Source organism: Xenopus laevis, chromosome 1S, assembly GCF_017654675.1.
Source record: "Xenopus laevis strain J_2021 chromosome 1S, Xenopus_laevis_v10.1, whole genome shotgun sequence".
In the NCBI taxonomy this organism is placed as follows: Eukaryota; Metazoa; Chordata; class Amphibia; order Anura; family Pipidae; genus Xenopus; species Xenopus laevis.
The window spans coordinates 114,217,614-114,239,543 of NC_054372.1; the positions used below are offsets into that span (position 1 = coordinate 114,217,614).

Genomic DNA, 21,930 nt, shown 5'->3' on the forward strand with positions numbered 1-21,930 from the left:
TTCCAAGTTTAAAACTCCCTAATGGTTTTCCGTTTTATTTGACCACCACTGGGATCTCCCAGAAGTTTGGGATGATGGAAGCCACAACACGGAGATGCAAATAATGTCTTAATAGTTTAAAATAGTTTAGTGGTGACTACAAATGTTGTTATAGTGGAGTGAGTAGGCTCCATTCTGCTATGGGGGGATAAAATTTAAAGGAAATTATATCATTGATGATATCATGGTGAAGTTCAAGGAAAGAAAAAGAGGAGGATTTCTGCATAATGATTTAAATCTGCAAGGCCATATATAAATTCCTGCCTTTACTTACAGTATTTAAAAAGAGATTTTTTTGTTCTTGTGCTTTACACTGCAGTCCAGCAAATGTTCCTGTACATGTGCTAAATGAACAGAGAGCAACCCATTTTCCCATATCAATCATCCAACATGAGGACATCATCAAGCAATTGAACAGTGTTTTGACAGTCTGAATGGTATTCAGTGTCTCGTCTTTATAATTCTCCATCTTTAAGAGTACACCCAGCTGGATTATGTCAAATGTAAATACAGCAATTTGCAGGTTTTCAGAAGTTATAACAGTACTCTGTAACATGTCTAATTCTGATATAAAAAAACCTATTTAAAAAAGAGTTATTTTATGAGACTACTGTACACTGTATGCATGCTCTATGAACTAAAAAAGTTAGCATATTTCAATTCATGCATTTTTCACTAAGAAATTACTTTTGTTCTGCTACCCCCCCCCCCCCACAGCACTCACATTTTCATTGCGCTCTCTGCACTAGAAGAGCCAAATTTCTGGGTTAAAAAAACTGAAATTTGGCTCTTAGTTACCAGGAGCGGCATATTTGATGTCACTGGCAACCAGGGGGGCTCTGCCTCATTGGCAGAGCGCCCCTGTCTTTCACTTTAAGTTACAGTATGGGGTATTGAGAAATGACTATACAGTACAGGGAATTATGTACCCCCTATTATAAAATATAAGGATATTAGAAGTCACCAAGGAGTTCTATCACCATATAAAGGAACAGGGATAAATGCTGAGTGCATTTATGCAGGTCATGAAACTCCAAGTTGACTTCTAATATCCTCATACTTTACTATATTTTTACTATACACAAGTTTCAGTTACACATATTACAAATTACATCTCTAAGCATCACATAGTTACATAGTTAAGTTGGATTGAAAAAAAACCCAAGTCCATCAAGGTCCACCCCTCCAAATGAAGCCCAGTGGAATTCTTACAAGATATTCATGGCTCTTGTGTAATATAAACACTGCTAGGAAAAAATAGTACTATAACAATAAAAATATACATACAGATTACTAGTGATGGGCAAATTCCCGCGTTTCGCTGCCGGGGATTAATTTTTTCGAAACCGCCGCGAAAATTCACCCGCGGCAAAAAAAAAACCGGCTGGGGCTGTTTCGCAAATTTTTCACACCACAGATTCGCCCATCACTACAGATTACTAATCACCCTGGAGTATGCCCATTGTGTATATGGTTGGAGACCTTCTTGACATATAATATTATTTTGCTTACTTGCATGTGGGTACGTTATTCATTATACATCTTATTTAGCAAAAAATAACAAGGGTAGTAGCAACAAAAACAGGAAATATAGTAACATACCTTATTTTATTATTATGTTTAATTTTTTCTGGATTAAAAGACAGAAATGTCATTATTATTGTAGTAAATACATTGGCAATGTTAGTTATATTGGTATGTTGGTAATTGAGAGAAAACAATTTCAACACTTTCAAAGTTTTGTATTTGAAAGTGTGGCATTTTTATTATTATATAGAACACCTTTCCCTGATTGTTTTTCAAAAACCGTGTTATTATATTATACATAGACTTTTCAAAAAAAAAGGTATTATTACAATAATAAATACTTCAACAGTGCATCTTGCATGAAAACAGTATTGACTGGACTGACCATACAAATGGGACTGTAACACTTAAAATAAAGATCTTGTAAAATGAAGAACTTGCATTTAAAAAGTAAAAACTCAGTAGAAATTCTTCTGTGCATTCCTAATTTCCAGGTCACACATATTTAACCTCTTGCGATACCACAAAACAGGAAGTGCTAAAGGCAACGTGTGTTAAAACAGCCATTAAAAACCCCATTTAATAATATGAATGTTGGTGCCACAAGCTTACTGTTGTGGGCTGGAAATATAATTTTTTTTATAAAAACTAGAGAAAGAATAGCCAGTGCAATACAGGTACAGGAATCATGATTTCCACAGGTTAAGGTTAGTGACTTTGCTCATCTATTTGCCGAGACAAAAAGCCTCAAGTGTCATAAGTGCATTGGAAATCTGGTGAAGACCTATAATTCTGGCAACCTCTACATATCTGGTATACCTACAGACAGTGCTGACCTGTAGGCAGAATGTGTATTTTATTGCTACTGTTGCTTTAAAGATCTTTTGTTGTTGCTCTTATGTGTAGTTCCTTGTGTGCTCTCAGCACTGCATTTATGATCCAATATGGACATCAAAAAGCCAGCAGCCTATCTAAAGCAATAGTATTCATCAGATTGATTGCTTGAATTATTACTAATAAGTTGATGGTTGCTTGCGTTCTCTTGTGTGTCGCTGAACTGGTCAAAATCAGGAGTACAATGCCTTGGAACAATATCTGCAAGAGTATCCAGGTAACTGCCTACTGACATCTCATCCATTCCATCGCTGCAGTCCTGTAAACTGTTGCAGCTTCCTCTCGATGATGCGTCCTGACTTTCCAATAAGCTACAAAGGCTCCCACTTAGGCTACTACCTTGGCTTGTAACAATGTCCTTCTCTTCCATCATCCACTTGATGGACTCAATACTCTCATTTATAATCAACAGTTGCCTCATCAGTTTCACATCAGTAGCTCGCAGATATACCTGATAAAAGAAAACATGATTAATACCATTGCAAAGTAATTAAAGGGACTAGTGGGCTTTGATTTACGCTAGCAGATAGTTGACATTTTTGTTATTAGAAAAATCTACATTCACAGGAATTTGCAAAATAGCAGTACAGTTGTATAAATTTGAAAGAAAACAGAACTATGGCTGAAGCATGGTTTTATTTATCATTGAGGTAAATCTCGTCTGTGTTGGGCAAGTAAGAAGTACATTTTAATAAATATGTTATTGGACACCAGCAAGCAGGTGATTCCAGCATAGCTTGGGCTATGTCAGTTTAGCTTTAAGAATATTTTGGATTAACAATTTTTGGATCACTTTTGGAATAAAGATCACTCAGTGGGTTATTTATCAAAGTCTGAATTTATCTCAATATTTTCTTATGCAAACTCTGATCAAATCCGCTCAGGTTTTTTGCACTTATTTATTATTACATTTTCCCGAAAATTTGCTTTGCAGGGAAAAAATCTGATTTTCAAGATTTTTTCAGATTTTTCACCCGAAAAATCAGATTTTTGCCCGAAAACTCTCCCATTGACTTATATGCAACCTCGAAAGGTCTGAGATGCTGGATTTTCTGATTCTGACTTTTCCATCCTCTGGGTTTAATAAATTCCGAAAATTGTTTCGTGATTTTTGCATTCAGAGTTTAATAAATAACCCCTTAAATGTATCACTTCAAGAATTGTATGAATTTATGCAAGATCTAAATATTCATTATAAGGCAAAGTTTATTTTGTTTAAAAAAGAGGAAGTACGCCCAGTCACCTGTCATCCAGACAAAAAGCTGTATAATAAAATTCCTTTTCAAATTTAAGCAATTGTTCAGTATAAAAATAAAAATAGCTAGATAGCCAAAAATGTAATGTATAAAGGCTGGAGTGACTGGATGTCTAACATTAAAGAACAGAACACTACTTCCTGCTACTTTAGCTCTCTTGGTTTCCACTGACTGGTTACCCTGGTTACCAGGCAGTAACCAATCATTGACTTGAGGGGGGGCACATATGCCATAACTGTTTGCTTTTGAATCTGAGCTGAATGCTAAGGATCAATTGCAAACTCACTGAATAGTTATGTCCAATGTGGCCCCCCTTCAAGTCGCTGATTAACTCAAGAGTTGGAGAGCTGAAAAGATATTATGTTACACTCCATAATTACATTTTTGGCTAACTAACTATACTAGAAACATTGTTTTATTTTGCACAGCCTATATATTTACCCAGTTTTTATTTTTATACTGAACAGTTCGTTAAAACGTGAAAACCAAATACTGGTTATAAAGTTATTTAAAAATCTCAGCTGTCAATCATATATTGCTTGTCCTGTCTCTGCTACAGTCATAAAGGAGGCACAAGCACTTACTTTCACTTTCCATTAGGAATTTCCTAGATGTTATTGCACTACTCGCCTTGCTCCCCTCTTCACTGTCTGTGTAGTCTGGGCATATGGATGGGAATAAGGTTCCCCATTCTGGTGCTCTAACAAGATTTTGGGATGATGAAAAGCTTGTCCTAATAACAGTGTTCACAAAATGGCTCCTACCTGCTTGTTGTGATTGTGTAATTCCAAGACTAAAGGAAACAAGATTTTAATAATTTATATAGTCCAATTAAAGTTTATTTTGCTTGACTAACACAATAGAAAAGCATTTGTAATTATTTCTTTGGGTGACATGTCCCCTTTAATGAAGAGCATTCTTTTTTTTAATAACTTTGCTTAATTGGTTTTTGACACAGCAAATAGTCATAGTAAACAGAACAATGGAAAAGCAAAAACAAAACAAGAACAAACAAAGTCATGGAGTAGTTTTCCAAGTACAGTAAAATATTGCAAAATATCACAGGGTACAACAAAATATCACATCACGTTGTGGAATGGGGCGCAATGTGACATTACTAAGAATGTATTGCTTTTTGTAGTGTATCTGGGGCTTGAATGTGGTAGGATCCTAGTCAGACAATGACTCTATTCTCTTCCTTCTGTAGCTACCTATTGGGGATAGGAGAGGATGCACAGGCATTGAGTCTTTATGTCCCTCAAAGCAATGGGTGTTTTGTTTTTTAAGTTCCTGAGATGGGTGCTTCAGAGCATTCTTAATAATGGATATGCCTGGAAAATAAATATCATACCTATCATTATAAAACAGGTTTAAAGTATTGTGGTCAATTGTCGTTACACAATATTCCAACACAATGAGCATTCTTTTGGTACATCATTTAGTAACTGTGTCTTCACTGGGAGTAGCACTTTGTTAAATAGAATAACAAGGCTTTGTTCCTGATTACAGTTTTGATATGGTTCTTTCAGCAGCAATTTCTGAATTCCTCTGGCATTATTCATGCCTCCTACTAACCACTACAATGCACTACTTTGTCCTTGTCCAAGTATCCCTGTGCTGAAAGCTAAAAAAATAGGCTAATGTTACTAATTGAAACTTTTGTTCCTTTTCTCAAAATTGCTTACTATTGCATATTTAAAATATTTAAAATTGTTGTTACAACAGTATATAGAAAATCTGTACAATGTATCATAACAAACATTTTGGAGTTGTGTAAATACACAAATTTTGTCCAGGGCAAGAGATCCATATATTTAACGGCCTTATGCAGTTAGTGCTAAATTTCAGTATCTTATTGGTTGCTGTAGTATAGGTATTTGAAACTGGAGCTGTAGATTTTAATTGAGGAAGCAGTTCTCTATGGTCTCCAATGTGGGCAAAGATTTTAAAACTTTCATATTTTGCAAACAAAGAATTATCTTGATCTGCTACTTGAAAATCAAGCAAATGTGTATTTAAAATGTTTTTTTTTTATATTTCTTCTCCCAAAAGTAATCTTTTCTGGATTTTGCTAAGAATATCCTTTCTTTGGAAAAAAGAACTTTAGCCTATAGACTTTGTGTAGGCTTTGGACTGATGTAAGGTTGACGTCAATGGCACTGTAAAATGTACAAGCCTATACATGTAACAATAAAAATATATCATGATTATAGCTTGTAGAAATGGAGACTCATAAAATTTCATAGGTGGCAGAAGTACAAGGAAGATTTCATTAAACCGGTTCGGTATGCCAAAAGGAAGAAACTTTTAGGCCTGTCAAACCTGTCTGGGGCATGTGTTATGAAAATACATATTGTAAGTTTAAGGTACAAAGAGGAAGAACTCTCTAGGCCCCAGGATCTATTTGGAACATACTGTAGATGTGCCACTGTGTGGATAGTCAATGTTGGCCATTTATCCAAACTTGCAGACAGCCAGTTTCAATCTTTCAAATCATTAATTTATGTCCCTTTGGCCAACTATGCATCCAGAACCGCTGGTTTTAGAGCACAGATACAGCCTTAGTTCAGAGCCATATATCCAAACTTGCAGACAGCCTGTTTCCATCTTGTTAGATCTCATCAGTCAAGATATTGGAAAATGGCTTGAGTGGGTAGGATGTGAGAGTTAACCTCTTGTGTGCGTTATTAAGGCAGTGCTATATATATGGCGCAAGGCAAGTAAATACCTCCTGTTTTCAGAAGGCTTTATTTTGCAAGTCTTGAACATGAAGGGCTTTTTGGCTCCTTTTAGCCAATCTCATCCTAACCATGCAGCCATCTTCCAGGTCTTCAGTAAGCTGACTGGGAGATCGGCATGCGCAGTTGGAGCAATTTGCCGGTTTGCGACAACTGCGCATGCGCCGAAAATGGACAGAAATTGCCGATCTCCCAGTCAGCTTACCAAAGACATGGAAGATGGCTGCGTGGAACTCTGCTGCCTGAATCTGCGCCGCGGGGTAAGTATAAAGTTAGGGGCATTTCCCCGGGGGGCAGTTAGGCTGGGGGGAGGAGGGAGGGGGTCTACGTGGGGTGGGAGGTACGGATTTTTTTATTACAGGGTTGAATTCGCCTTTAAAAGATTCCCTTATAACAGGGGAAATACAGTATATGCTAGCATAGACGAGCATGCTAATGGAAAAAGACTTGGTATATGTTGCAGCAAATACATTACATTTCCACTGTTAATTACACATGTCCAGGGAACCTTAATAAAGACATTAGAGTTAATATAATGCCCTACACATGAGCCCACTGTATAGTTAATGTTCCATATGTTAGAGAATGTATGGGGGAAACGAAACCAGTTACCCAAAAAAAATAAGTAATGACTTTTACAGCCTATCACTCTGAAAAAAGGAAAAGACACCAGCATTTTTTGAACTGTGATGCTTTTTCCACTCAGAATATAATGTAACTAACAGAAGATTGAGGAAGATCTATGCACTGCAGTACATTTCGCCTGGTCTGAGCTGGCGAAGGCAAGTGTGGCGATAGAGGAAATATTCACTAAAATCCACATTTTAGTGAATTTGTGGAGCGATGTCCATTCGACAGAGCGGATTGTCGCCTGGCGATAGAGTGCGAATGATCGCTTCAAGACAAATTCTGAACCCCTTTTTTCCCCATCTTTACTCCCAATAAAACATAATTGAACGCTGATAGATGATGAACCATAGCTCCAAAACTATATCTAGATCCTTGTGCTTCACACATGGCATTTCATTATTTTTATTATGGGTGTATATGGAGTTACGCTGATGCTAGTGCCTTACGGGCTTGGTCCCTGATTTAAATTCTGCTGAAGTTTGTACTGTATGTTATTTGTGTGGGTTTCTTCCCGTACTCCTAAATCATGCGGGCAAGTTGACTGGCTCCTGATGAAACTGAAATCCAAGTGTATGTGCAAGGCAGGGGACTCTGAGCTCTAACCTCCACTGAGGTAGGGATAAATGTGAATGATATACAATCTATGGCACTCTATACAATAAAAAAAAACAAATAATATAATATTTCAAGTGGAATTCCCATGTAATATGTTCATCTACCAAGTTCCCATATAATGCAGCAAATAATACATTTCCTTCTGGAATCTAACAGAGCTTAGTAGGACAGAAGTAGCAGTGATGTAAGACTGCCAGTGTTCCAAATATTTAGATAAAAGTTATGCACTTCTTTTTGACGTGAATAAGACTGAATTATTATTTCTCACAGTATTGTTCTGGATCAGAAATTGTGTAAAGGTCACAGACAAATCCTACATTCGTACTAGCTGCATTCTTGTGTCTAACACCAACGCACCTGCTTGCTTGTTTACAAAGATTTGCTAATACGACTTGCTCGTCAAGTAATTTGATATAGAATATGTTAGATGACTACAGAAATCAGATCTGTCTGAATTTTATGTAAATATAGTAGGGTTATGTGATTCACCTAAAGGTGCAGTCAGATTCTGCACCAGAATCAAATCTGAGCTGAGATCTTAGGATAACTGGAATTGTATTAAGAGATATATTTTACCCCATACATTTTAATCTGGCCCTTGGTTTAGTCAAGTTTTTCATATTATTTTTATAGCAAAATAGAACTCTGTAACTATAAAGACACTCCTACAACAGTCTGCAGTCAGCTTTAGCCTGAAGCACTATATAATCTGACATTGCGTTCCTCCTTTGTATCTGACTTCTAAAGAGGCTGTCAGGAGATGTGCCAGAGATTTCAGCAGGATTAGCTGCATCTGAGATAACTAAGTATTTATTTAACTTCTAGTTCCTAAACATTGATTTTTTTTGTTCTTGGTGTTGGGTGGAATTTGCTTGGACAAAACATTCTGTTACACTGATCTAACATTTTTAACAATATTACATCAACATATTTTCAGTTTACCCCTGATAAATACATAAGGTTTAAGGAACAATAGCTTGCTTTAATAGACATGAAATGAAAAGTGCATATATGAATATATGAGTATTAAAAGTCACCAGTGTGTTCATGATCATGTTAGGGCATGCAGCGTGAGTGTTGTTATACAGCTTATGAAACGTCAAGATGATTTCTAATAACCTTTTTAAAAGTAGGGGGTATATATTAGGGATGCACCGGGATTTGGCCGAATCCCTGAATCCTTTGTGAAAGGCGGAAAAGGAAAAAGTGGGTAAACATTTTTTTACTTCCTTGCTTTCTGACTGTCACACGAGTTCCCTTCCCGCCCCTAATTTACATATGCCAATTCGGATTCGGTTTGGCCAGGCACAAGGATTTGGCCGAATCTGAATCCTGATGAAAAAGCCTGAATCCTGAACCGAATCCTGGATTTGGTGCATCCCTAGTATATATTACTTCATAATAATACACAAATTTTAGTGAGTCCACTGACCAAACTTACATGACCATAAATGAGTTATGAATAGTGATATTATTAAAGATCCATTATATGGACATATATTACAGCTTATTATTAGCCATTATTTATATACAGTATAACACTAGTATATTCTACAGCACTCTACAGAGATGATCATTAACTTCAGTTCTTGTCCCAGAGGAATTTACAATCGTATTTGCCCATTTAAACAAAAACAATACACAATCACTAAGGTCAATTTCATTAGGTGATAGTTTATTATGTCTGTATGTCTGAGCCACGGTTATTCGTGGCTTTTGTCTATTATATCAACTTTGATCCAGTAGATACAGGGTTAATAATTATGCTAAAAGGACACTAAAATAATTTTGCCAAGCTGTGCTTACTGAAGGCAAATACCAGATCTAGCTTTATGATAATTCAGGCAAACTCATAGAGTTGTTCCCTTCATCTAATCACTATACCAATGATATTATGCCATAGCTCTACTGTATCTGTAAAGGGCCTACTACTACATATGTTAGTAAATATTTATTATCTACGCAGTATATGCATGCAATTTCCCACCATCACTTATACAGATGGAGCAGATGCAGGGCTAAAATTAGGTCATAATGTCATTTAAACTGACAATTATATAGTGAATAAAGTACCCCCTCTTGTAAAATATTATTAGTTACCAAGGAGTTTCATGGCCATATAAAAACACAAGGCCGAAGGTAACTTCTAATATCCTCATATTTTACAACTGGGGGTACTTTATTTATTATAATGCACAAATTTTAGTGAGTCAAGTGACAGAAATGACATCACTACTCACCGTTTATAACTGATGACATCACTACTCACCGTTTATAAGGATATAATTTACAGGATATTCATGGCTTTTGTGTATTATATAGTGGATAATGTACCCCCTACTGTAATTTATAAAGATATTATGTTACCGAGGAGTTATGTGACCATATAAAAGCACGAGGCCGCAGGCCGAGTGCTTTTATACAGGTCACATAACTCCGAGGTGACTATTAATATCTTTATAAATTTTCAGTGGGGGGTACATTATTCATTATAATCTACAATTTCTGGGTTCAGTTTGTACTTTCTGACGAGTTCTTTGCTTTTTAAATTATGCCATACTTTAGTATATTTAGCTGGGTACCTTTATTTCTTCTTGCTATGGTCATGTCACATGTGTGTTGCAGCTAGGATGTAGTTCTTTCCTTTTTTTCTTCACAGGATTCCTCTCCATTTTTGCGCCCCCCCCCCTGCATTACCAAAGTCTCCTCCCCTTCCTATACACTACCTGGAGTCTCTCTCACCCTCCCTTACATTATCTAAGTCTCGCTCCGCCTCCCATCCACTCTGAAGGCTAGCTCCCGCACTGTGTGACATTTTCTTTCACTGCATCACAGACGGGTGAAGGCAAGGGAAGGAGGCGGAGCGAGTCTTCAGAGAGTGGACGGGAGGTGGAGCGAGACTTTGGAAGAGTGAGGGAGGGGGAGCGAGACTTCAGATAGTTGATGCGAGGGGGAGTGAAAATGGAGAAGAGAAACGCTAGTGAGGCAGCTGCAGATATTTTACTGGAGTGAGATCTGCTATTAAGGAAAGAGAAGCCGAAGGGAGGGGGTGGAGCGCGTTGTGGGAGGTAAGCAAATGCAGAGCCGAAAGCTATAGTGGTGGGAAGGTCGGGTAGAGGCGATGGCAGCAGCTGCGAGTGCTGTCCCTTTAAGTTTATAAACGGCGCGTTCTGGCGTCAGAACGCGCTGTTTATAAGGATATAATTTACAGTCTGGTCCCATTGGGAAATGACCAGACTGTAGATTATAAAACATTATACACTGTCAGGGCCGGTCCTATCAAATGTGGGGCCCAATTAGGGTTGCTACCTGTCCAGTAAAAATTATGGTTGATCCCAATGTAATAGGGAAAAATGATAAATATATAGGAAGGCTGGTATTTTTTTTCCAGAAAAGGTGGCAACCCTAGGCCCAATTGGGATAATTTTGGCAGGGCCCCCAGACAAGGTGTTGCTGACTACTGACACACCAAGTTTATAAGAAAATAGGGAAAAATAGGATATAGGGGTACACAGAGGAAGAGAGAGAGGGAGGAAACAGGAGCACATGGTGCACGAAAGATTGAGAGCAAATAGGACCCAAAAGAACAGGAAAGAGGGAGCAAATAGGGGCACACAGGGACAGGAGAAAGAAGGAGAAAATAAGGGCACACAGGGCGAGAATGAGAGAGAGAGGGGAAATAAGGGCACACAGGGTAAGTGAGAGAAAGGAAGAGGAAATAGGAGCATACAGGGTAAGGAAGGAAGGAAAGAGGAATTCTTGTCCCCGCTCCCCCCTGGTGCGGGGCCCCGAGAGGAGCGGGGCCCTATTGGGCCCAATTGGTCTAATAGGCCTAAGACCGGCCCTGTACATTGTAATGAATTATGTGACTTTTTGTGCCACTTAAACTAAAGTTTGCTTTATCTATATTTTTTAGGCATGATCACACATGCTGTAGCCCTACCCTGGCTGCATTAGCCCAGACATACAATCATCCCACCAGTTTGCTAGGTATATGGCATGGCATATGCAACTTTGAAAGCAGTTTTATTACAAAACCAGTATTGAAATTCATGTTCTGACAAAAGGAGAGCAAGCCTTTAGAATGTATATGTAATTGATACCTGGCAGAAAAACCACAATACAGCAGGAGTTATGTAAGACTCTTTGTATTACAAAAAAGGTGATACCATTAGAACAGGTTCTGTTCTGTACAAAAATAATTTATACTTTCCATGCAGAGATAGAACTACATCACTCAATGCCATTTGCAGAGCACAGATGCAAAATATTTACTAACAATCGAATTGTGATTTTTTTTTCCACAAATCATGAAAAAATTGTGGTTTTCCTATATTTCTAAAAAGCTCTAAAATGTATTAAAGGGGTTGTTCACCATCCAAACACTTTTTTCAATTAATTTTGTTCCCCAGAAATAAAGGTTTTTTTTTTTAATTACCTTCAATTATTTATTTTTTTACTGTTTTTCCAAAATCTAAGTTTAAAGTTGAATGTTCCTGTCTCTGGTGTTGGAGTCTGGCAGCTCAGTAATTCAGGTGCAGGTGTCACAATTTTTTTACATTTAGCTGATACATTTCTCAGCAGCATTTCTGGAGTATTAGCAACTATTGTATCAATTCTAATTACTGCCTGTAATGAAACCCAGAGATTCTGCTCAGCAGGGACAAAGATAAGAAATGTATCAACTAAATGTATCCATTTAGAACAGTTTACAGGGTCGGCGACCCCCCTCCCAGGGCTTTTTCAGAGGGTCAAAAATGACACTTTAAACTTCAATATTAAAAAAACTGTCACACATAGAAAATAGAAAGTCATTGGAAAACGTAGTTATTTCTGGTGATCTAACTGAAAACAACTAGTTGTTTGAAGGTGAACCACCCCTTTAATACCAAACTTCACCAAGTAAAAGTTGTCAAGGTGTTATAAAGGTCAATGGGAGCTGCACTAATCTTTTTGGACTGCTTTAAGAAGTTTTCTGTTTTTTTTGCTAGGAATTGTCTGAAAAACTCATCCACATCGTTCAGCGCTTTTTTTCAATATGCTAAATTTACGAACAAAGCATTAAGATGCTTTCTAAGCACAGTATATCTGTTCCTTCATCACATTAAAAGACTACAAACAAATGTAAAATACTTCAGGTATCACAACCACAAGTGCAGTGAGCAAAGAGCAATTAAGAATGCAATTGACAAGTTTTTTTTTCCCATAATGCAGTTTTTCCCCAGAATTCCAGTGCTGTTGGCCTTCTCGGCAGGGAGGTTGCATGTGATGGAGTAGTGGCTGATGCGGCAAAATTAACGCAATTTCGCTTGCACTTTACTGTTAATTGGACACAATTGCTCTGAAAGTTTTCCAAGTCCAGTTACAATATTTCTGGTGCCCTGTGTGACTGTCCAGAGCAATCAACATCACATAATTTTAGGATGAATATCCCACCATCTATTGAACCCATTAGATTAAGGTCACTGGTGACCAAAAAATGGCAATTACAAATCCCTGGTAAACAAAAAGTGACAGTCGCCTTAAATCTCAGTATTTCTATTGTGATCCTATTGTTTAGCCTTGGGACAGAACTTTGGCCACTTTTTATTGGATCACCCAAGATCCAGCGTTACCCAGTTAGATCTAAATAACATATCACACATATTTAAGGTTATCTAGCATACTTTGTGATGTGCTTCCATGAGACAATGCATATGTCCGACTGCCAGTCAGAAGTATTCTAGAACTTCAAAGGCAAGTATATGCTCACATACAAACACCAATCTAATAGTGATACATTGTTTTACATCTGTTCAAAATATAACTCAACTCAAAGACTTTGATGCCCTCCAAGCTGCCCTGTACTTTTGTAGTATGTCTCTTTTCTGACACCCTACTACCTTTACATTTTCCCACTGATGTAAATACATATTTTTGCCTAAGTAATTATTCTTATCATTATCAGCTAGATGATGCAGAATTGATCCATATAACTTGCACATATGTTATGAATGGCCCATAGGTATAAGTAAAGCCTCTTCCACTAGTCTCCATATCTCATACACAATTTCAACAAGCAATACATTTCTCAAATAAAAAAAACTTATAGACTTTGCAGAGCATGGTCAGGTATGACCCATGACTATACATACTGTTTATTTGATATATTCTAGATTGTCTGCCTTTATTGCATAACAAACATAAGTGAGTTGGTTATGAAAGCCATTTAGTCATTCCATCCCATTCACTGCATTGTTTTGTACTTGGTAAATTATCATGTGCTTAGGTCAACTCCTAAATATATCTGGTTGGCTTTAACTGCTCTCCTTACCCCGTCATAGACACATTCCAATGTTCTGTAGTGGGACATGAATACGCTGTTCTTGAAAAGGAGGCAGAAATATAGATTATAATGGTATATCTTTGAATGCAGAATTATTTACAGGTACTGCCAAATCAATATGCAATACCAAGATCTCTCTCTTCACTACATAAAATGTAATTTATAATATATTGTAGTGCAGCAATCAACATATTAGGTGCAGAGTTTAAGGCAATCCAATTGTCAAAATGGTGCATAAAATGAAATGGAAAAGTGCAAAAGTTCAAAAAAGTTATCTTTCTAATGTGTGTTAAATGGGTGGTTGACCTTTAACCTTAGTATGTAATTGAATGGCTGATTCTAAGAAACTTCTGACTTGGCCTTCATTTCTGTGACTCTTCCCAGTTCTCAAATTGGGGTCACTGACCCTATCTAAAAACAAATGTATACCACAAACATATTGTTATTGCTACTTTTATTCATCCTCTTTCTAATCAGGCCTTCTACTATTCATATTCCAGTCTTTTATTTCAATTGGTACGGTATTTTGGATCCTAGCAACCAAATTGAACAAACTGGAGAATAAAAAGCTAAATAACTCAAAAACAACAACTAATAAAAAATGAAAACCAATTGCAAATTGTCTCATAATTTCACCCTCTACATCATGCTAATAGCTAATTTAAAGGTGAACAACCCCTTTACAAATATTTTTATTTATACTTATGTTTCCAATTTGGGCACCCACTTCTGCGGGCATCTAGGGAGAGATTCCCCTCAAAAAAGCTAATATTCCAAAGTGTGTAGAGGAACTAAGGACGTGGCTAAAGAAAACTGCTTACTTACTGTAATGCTTCTAGAAGAGGAGTCAACTTGAAGTTTAATATCAAACTACCAAATCAAAGAGAAAAGAAATCTATCTATAAAGGAGAGATAAATGGCAAAAAGCCAAACTTTCAGGATCTAAATACAGTAAGTTCAGTTTACATAAACGGTGCCTGTTAAATGCTCTGTAGATCGAACAGAAATAACCTTTTTTTAGTTATTACATTGATACCAGGTACACCAGCATGGGACAAAATGTTAAAGATTGAGCTCACTGAAGGTGTCTCTTTCTGGATATCTTTCCAACATCAAAATCAAGCACAACAAAAACTGAAAATATTCTAGGTCATACCCTGAGTGTAATAAGTGTGTAATAATATTCTGCTTCCCTCCTGTGTCACTGTCCTGCAAACTATTCACCATAAATACAATTGGCAGCTCTTTCTTCTGGTTGAAATCTGTACACATAAACACATTGGTGTTTTACTGCTTTCCTCATATACGCAACCATGGCTACTCATCATACAGTCAGACAGATCTATCTGTGCATGTAGTAACATATGCTCCATCACACTGCTTTCTACCTGTTGCATTTATTTAGGAATCTTTTCTATGGCTCATGACCATAGCCTCCATTCTCTGACAAGCCCTGCTACATTTACAGCATGATTTGGCAAAACAATGTAGCTCAAAACCTCAATGCAAAATTTAGTCATGTTTTCTGGCCTCCAAGGGCCTTTGTTGCCAGTGATCTCCAGTTTCCTAATCAGTTACTCTATCCACTCAACCAGTCCCTTGGAATTATAGTTTTTCTTATGTGGTTATATAGCACAGCATTTGTCCCAGAGAGTGTATTTATTTCACTTTATATTTTAAGATCCAAGTTAATATTTATGGTCAGGTGGTAAGGTTGCCATCTTTTTTAAAAACACCAGTCTTTTATCTATGCTAACCTTTATTCTCTATTCATAACACTGGCATCAAATGCCATATTTATCCTAATGCAGGTGATGTGATACCATATACCTATAATTGTCCCATGTGTTTGGATTTTATTTCCTCTTATTTATATAAAATAATATATATTTATACAGCCCTACAATATTTCACAGCATTTTTAACTCCAAACTGTGTGATTGTTTCCCCTTGGGGTGAAGAACAGAGCATTCCCTGACAGTGAGGAAGCCTGAAAGCTTGGTGCAGAATTTGAATAAAATGCCAAATCGCTCAACTAAAAAAAAAATCTTAAAGGTCACTTAGGGTGAGATTTGGGTGAGAAACAAGATGAATTAAAGAATTGGGGACACTTCTAGTAATGTAAGATGCTGGGCTGCCCTTCAACCTGAATTTCCTAGAAGTGTCCCAATTTTCAAGTGATCTGTTAATCTTAAATGGATACTGTCATGTGAAATTTTTTTTTTAAAAAAATGCATCAGTTAATAGTGCTGCTCCAGCAGAATTCTGCACTGAAATCCATTTTTCAAAAGAGCATACAATTTTTTTGAGCCTTAAATAGGGCTAGACATATTGTCAGTTTCCCAGCTGCCCCAAGGCATGTGACTTGTGCTCTGATAAACTTCAATCACTCTTTACTGCTGTACTGCAAGTTGGAGTGATATCGTCCCCCCTCGCCCCTCCCAGCAGCCTAACAACAGAACAATGTGAAGGTAACCAGATAGCAGCTCCCCAATACAAGATAACAGCTGCCTGGTAGATCTAAGAACAGCACTCAATAGTAAAATCCAGGTCCCACTGCAACACATTCAGTTACATTGAGTAGAAGAAACAACAGCCTGCCAGAAAGCAGTTCCACCCTAAAGTGCTTTCTCTTTCTGAAAGCACATGACCAGGCAAAATAACCTGAGATAGTTGCCTACACATACAGTTATATGAAAAAGTTTAGGAACCTTCTCAGCCTGCATAACAATTTACTCCACTTGCAACAACAAAAAGATAACAGTGGTATGCCTTTCATTTCCCAGGAACATCTGAGTACTAGGGTGTTTTCTGAACAAATATTTTCAGTGAAGCAGCATTCAGTTGTATAAAATTAAATCAAATGTGAAAAACTGGCTGTGCAAAAATGTAGGTACCCTTAATTTTGCTAATTTGAATGTATGTTACTGCTCAATACTGATTACTGGCAACACCAAGTTGGTTGGATTAGCTTGTTAAGTCTTGGACTTCATAGGCATTTCTGCACTCATGCAAACACAAACAGAGTCACTTGTTGATGCAAAAGCTAATTTATCCAAGCCACAGACATTTTGGAACAAAGTGCTTTTGACTGATGACACAAAAACTGAGTTATTTGGTCATAACAAAAAGCGCTTTGCATTGCGGGAGAAGAACACCACATTCCAAGAAAAACACCTGCTACCTACTGTAAAATTTGGTGGAGGTTCCATCATGTCGAGGGTTGGATGAATTTAACCCAATATCAACAATTTCTTCAGGATAATGTTCAAGCATCAGTCACAAAGTTGAAGTTACGCAGGGGTTGGATATTCCAACAAGACAATGACCTTAAACACACTACAAATCTACAAAGACATTTATGCAGAAGTACAATATTCTGGAATGACCGTGACTGTCCCTCGACTTGAATATCATGGAAAATCTATAGGATGATTTGAAGCAGGCTGTCCATGCTCCGCAGCCATTAAATTTAACTGAACTAGAGAGATTTTGTATGGACGAATGGTCAAAAATACAACTATCCAGACACTCATCAAAGGCTATAGGAGGCGTCTAGATGCTGTTACTTTTGCAAAAGGAGGCTCAACTAAGTATTGATGTAATATCTCTGTTGGGGTGCCTAAATGTATGCAACTGTCTAATTTTGTTTTAATGCATATTACATATTTTCTGTTAATCCAATAAATTTAATGTCACTGTTGAATTACTACTGTTTCAATAAGGCATGTTATATATTAAAAGGAAGTTGCTACTGAAAGTTCAGCCAATGATAAACAAAAAACTCCAAAGAATTAATATATTAAAGAATAAATATTACAACTAAAAAAATACACTTGCTGTCTCAGGAATAACATTTTATATTGTAGAGTGACTTATTTGTTGTGTAAACAGTATAGTTTAGAAATAAAAACTAGGGATGCACCGAATCCTGGATTCAGTTCGGGATTTGGACAGGATTTTTCAGCAGGATTCCGATTCGGCCGATTCCTTCTGCCCGGCCGAACCGAATCCAATTCCTAATTTGCATATGCAAATTAGGGACGGGAGGGAAATTGCGTGACTTTTTGTCACAAAACAAGGAAGTAAAAAATGTTTTCCCCTTCCCACCCCTAATTTGCATATGCAAATTAGGATTTGGTTTGGTATTCGGCTGAATCTTTAGCGAAGGATTCGGGGGTTTGGCTGAATCCAAAATAGTGGACTCGGTGCATCCCTAATAAAAACTACATCAAAAAAATCATAACAGAATCCCTTTACGCTACAATGTGGCCAGCACAGCACCACTAAAGCTCATAAACTGTATGGGCCCTTCTAGGTCATACCCTGAGTGTAATAAGTGTGTAATGGACTAAGCAGAAACATAGCACAAACCACTGCCTTGTACTGTTAAAGCCATGTGCTCCAGCAGAGCTTACAATCATATTTCCATATAACAAATACACTAACACACATACAAGCTTGCCTTAGTTTTACAAGTCAATTAAAGGGGAAGTTCACCTTTTAGTATGTTATAGATCTAATCTTTCCAACTGTTTATTTGAATTAGCCTTCCTGCCCTTCTTCAGTGGCAGAACTACTAGGGGGCTGGTGATGCTAACACACCATGGCCCACCTGTCCACCCACTGGACCTGCTGATTGGACTGCAGAGTGATGTGGGGGTGATGTGGGAAAGTTCCATGCCCCCAAGAGATGCAAAGTAGAGTCCTACAAGGAACCAATTTGTTAAACCCGAACCCAAATCGCACCCTGACCCAGGCATGTTTCAGGGGCTGCTGCCGTCTGTGGCAGCAGCCCCGATTCCGTCCCCCTCCCACTCCGCTCTTAAAGTTACCAGAGGCGGCTTTTTGCTGCCCCTAGTAACTGGCCGCTCTGTGCCGTCTGAGGCAAGATTCTCACCTTGCCTCATGGCCGAAGCGGCCCTGATCGGACCCACAACCCGCATACAGACCCGTTTGGACCCCCGACCCGCAAGTACCTTATCTGCAACCCAATCCACAACCACTGACCGTCAAGAAACAGGAAGTGCTGTCATTGTAAACCAGAAGTGACATTAGAAGTAGGTGTGATCAGAAAAAAAGGAGTAAAACTTGCTATTGAGAAGACCCACAAACCTGGAGAACCATGGACCAGTGTCTATACCCGCTCTTTAAACCTCTACCTGCAACTGCAGGGTACAGCAGGTTTTTGTGGGTAACCCTGCTGCAGGACTGTAGTGCAAAGTAAGGTAAATATGCAATAATAAGAACAGCCAAAGACACAATAAATGTGATTTTGTAAAGGTTAGGTGATGTCAACCCCAACATTTTGCTTAACAAAGTAAACATGGAAAGATGACTTCTACAATATTTCAGGAGACAGAACCAGCAATGCTGAAAGACATGAAAATACAGCTTTCAATCGCAATTTACTTTTCACGTAGCTTTAAACCCACTCAAAACGTTTAGTGAATGTATTTTGGAACGTTTATAAGGCAACGTGTTCCTTTTGGGCTTTTATCGCCTTTACTACAGGCTGCTCTCCTTACAATTGCATAAATAATGGGAAAGAGAAGAGAGATGAGGAGCTCCCCTCTGTGTAACGGCTGTCACTGTAGCGCACTCACCATATCCTGCTTCAGGAGCTGGATCTTATTCTCCAGCCTCTCCAGGGAGCTGCTCTGTGGGAAGGTGCCAGGTATCTGTGGGTACGAGGCGTATCCATCTCGCCCGTCCTTGCTCCAGTCCCAGTAATGCTCTTCTCTCAGGGACTTTGCCAGACTCTCAGGAACTTTGCGCCCCATCTTCACTTCAATGTCTCGCAGGTCCAGCGAACAAGGCTCTGCCATTCTGCTCTAGTCGACCACAGGGGGAATAGGGCTCCCCCGGGACTCCTTGGAATGGGTCCGACCGCTGGCAAAGACCGTACAGCCCAAGAACAGACACAGCACTCAGTCCAAGGGAGACAAGTATTGTGAAAGCTGATTGGTTTGTTAGTGACAAGTTATAACTTCTCCCCTGGCGTCAGTGGCGTGTGCACTGTTCAGTTAATGATATCCATACACCCATACATTCCCCCTCTGGCACTTATTACCTTTATCATGCTTATTAATTACTTCCCACAGATAGACAAGCAGCCGGCATAGTTTAGGGGCTAGCCTTTAGTTAACAGCCGGACTGTACACCGGTTCCTATCGTGTTTCCAGAGCTGCTGAAACTTTAAACCTACAGTGGCTGGAGGATCCGATATGACGTTGCCCGCCTACCGTAACTCTCCTGAGAAAAGAGCAGTAGTGCTAGTTCCTTGAGGTCCTTGTGTTCTGTGGTGCGAGTGTTTTAGCAAACAGCGGGCTAGTCAGGGAAGCCCAGACAATGCTCGTACGTTGCGCACAGGGAGCGTTTCTTGTTCTGGTGCCCGTTCCATAAATAAAAACCTGTCTCCCTCCCTGATGTCAGCTGTTGGATTCATATTGCTCTAGCCTATTGTTCTCTTATAATAACCATGGGAAGGGAGTCACAAAACTGGTACAACACATAGACCACAAAAAAAAAGAACAGGTGCGCTTATGAGGCGCTGCTCATGTGATATAGTTTTTCTATATGAATGGGGATGGAACTCTACAGGGTTGCTACTTTTTCTACAAAAAAATTGGCCTTTCTATTTTTTAAAAAAAATCTTTTTTCTCTATTAATAGCATTGACTTCATTATTACAAGCCAAGTGCCAACCATATAGCTAAAATTTTGGTATCAAATATCGTTTGTACCTACTGGGTCACATGATACTGATATTTTCCCGACAGACAGTATTACTAATCATGAAGCACTAAGCCGTTTGTTTGTGTCAGACTTGCCAGTAAAAGGCCTTCTACATGGGATTCTACAACTGCAATTCTGTGTGGTGGCTCTTTTATGCATTCTGTGGCATGAGTCCAGCAATGAAACTGGGACACCAGGGGCCCATCAAAAAACCTTAGACCAGGGGCCCACCTTCAGTATTATTTTTCGTCTCCTCACTTAACCTCTATTCTCCTATTCTCTTTTTTTGACATACTATAATCTATTGTTCCATCTATTTAGCCTCTTTGTTCTCATAGAAATAGGGAATGGCCATGAAATAGGCCAAAAGTTTAGCAGCAGGAGGGCCCACTGACACCTGGGCCCACCGGGAGTTTGCCTGGTATCCCTGTGGGCCAGTCCAACACTGCCGACATAGGAGGTGGAGGGTGGTGCAGGTTTGGCACATAGTACCAGTAGAGTGATCTAGATTTATGATAATGTGTGCTACATGTTGGAAGGAAGTCTATCTCAGTCTTCCCTGTGGCAGTGTACCCACAAAATCTTAAGTGCTGAACACAGTATTAACTGATTAAAACCACATATTTCTGTGTTCCCATACTGGTATCTGATGTCTCCCACAGGGCAGAATGATCTCAAATGACGCATGATGCATTGGTATATGAGAAAATGAAGAGGAGCAGTAGCATCCTCTGTTATTCTGTTTATTTGTTTCTCGGCCTGATGAAGATGCCCATACCATGTATCGTATCTGTCTATTAAGCCTGTGGGTTGATCAAAACCGCATGGTTTTTTGGGGTGGAGTATTCAGACTAAGATACCTACTCATCCATCATATTGCACAGGCTTGTGATTGCGACATTGGAAAACTGGAAGCCATAGCAATAGATGATATTTCTAGGGATTTATATGAAACAGAAAAAAAACATAGAGGTGAACAGAAGAACCTAGCAATGTCTGGCACCCAGAAGGCGGATTAGTTTCACAGTTTGATTTTTGTTATTATTATTCTTTTATTATCTTCCAGTCTGCCAGTCAAATCACTGCGTGGGTGATACGTAAATAAAGATTATACAGCATCACTCCGAATAGCAGCAAACAAGCAATTTATTCATGCTACAAAAATAAGC

General features: G+C 38.4%; 1 protein-coding gene across 1 annotated transcript; it reads right to left on the reverse strand.

The window, feature by feature from the left end:
- Positions 1-823: 823 nt before the first annotated feature.
- On the reverse strand, positions 824-20,382 carry LOC108706950 (leucine rich adaptor protein 1-like). The gene is made up of 2 exons (XM_018243805.2): positions 19,631-20,382; positions 824-2,911 (listed from the first exon to the last, which is right to left on the reverse strand). The coding sequence occupies exons 1-2, from the start codon at positions 19,850-19,852 to the stop codon at positions 2,534-2,536; spliced, it is 600 nt and encodes a 199-aa protein (XP_018099294.1). The 5' UTR covers positions 19,853-20,382; the 3' UTR covers positions 824-2,533.
- Positions 20,383-21,930: the final 1,548 nt, after the last annotated feature.

Bases quoted from the DNA above. Each gene is read 5' to 3' on its own strand.
- LOC108706950 (XM_018243805.2), bottom strand. From the start codon at position 19,852: ATGGCAGAGCCTTGTTCGCTGGACCTGCGAGACATTGAAGTGAAGATG. The intron at 2,912-19,630 runs GTGAGTGCGCTA...TTCTTTTATCAG, and splicing joins AGCTCCTGAAGCAGGATATG to GTATATCTGCGAGCTACTGA.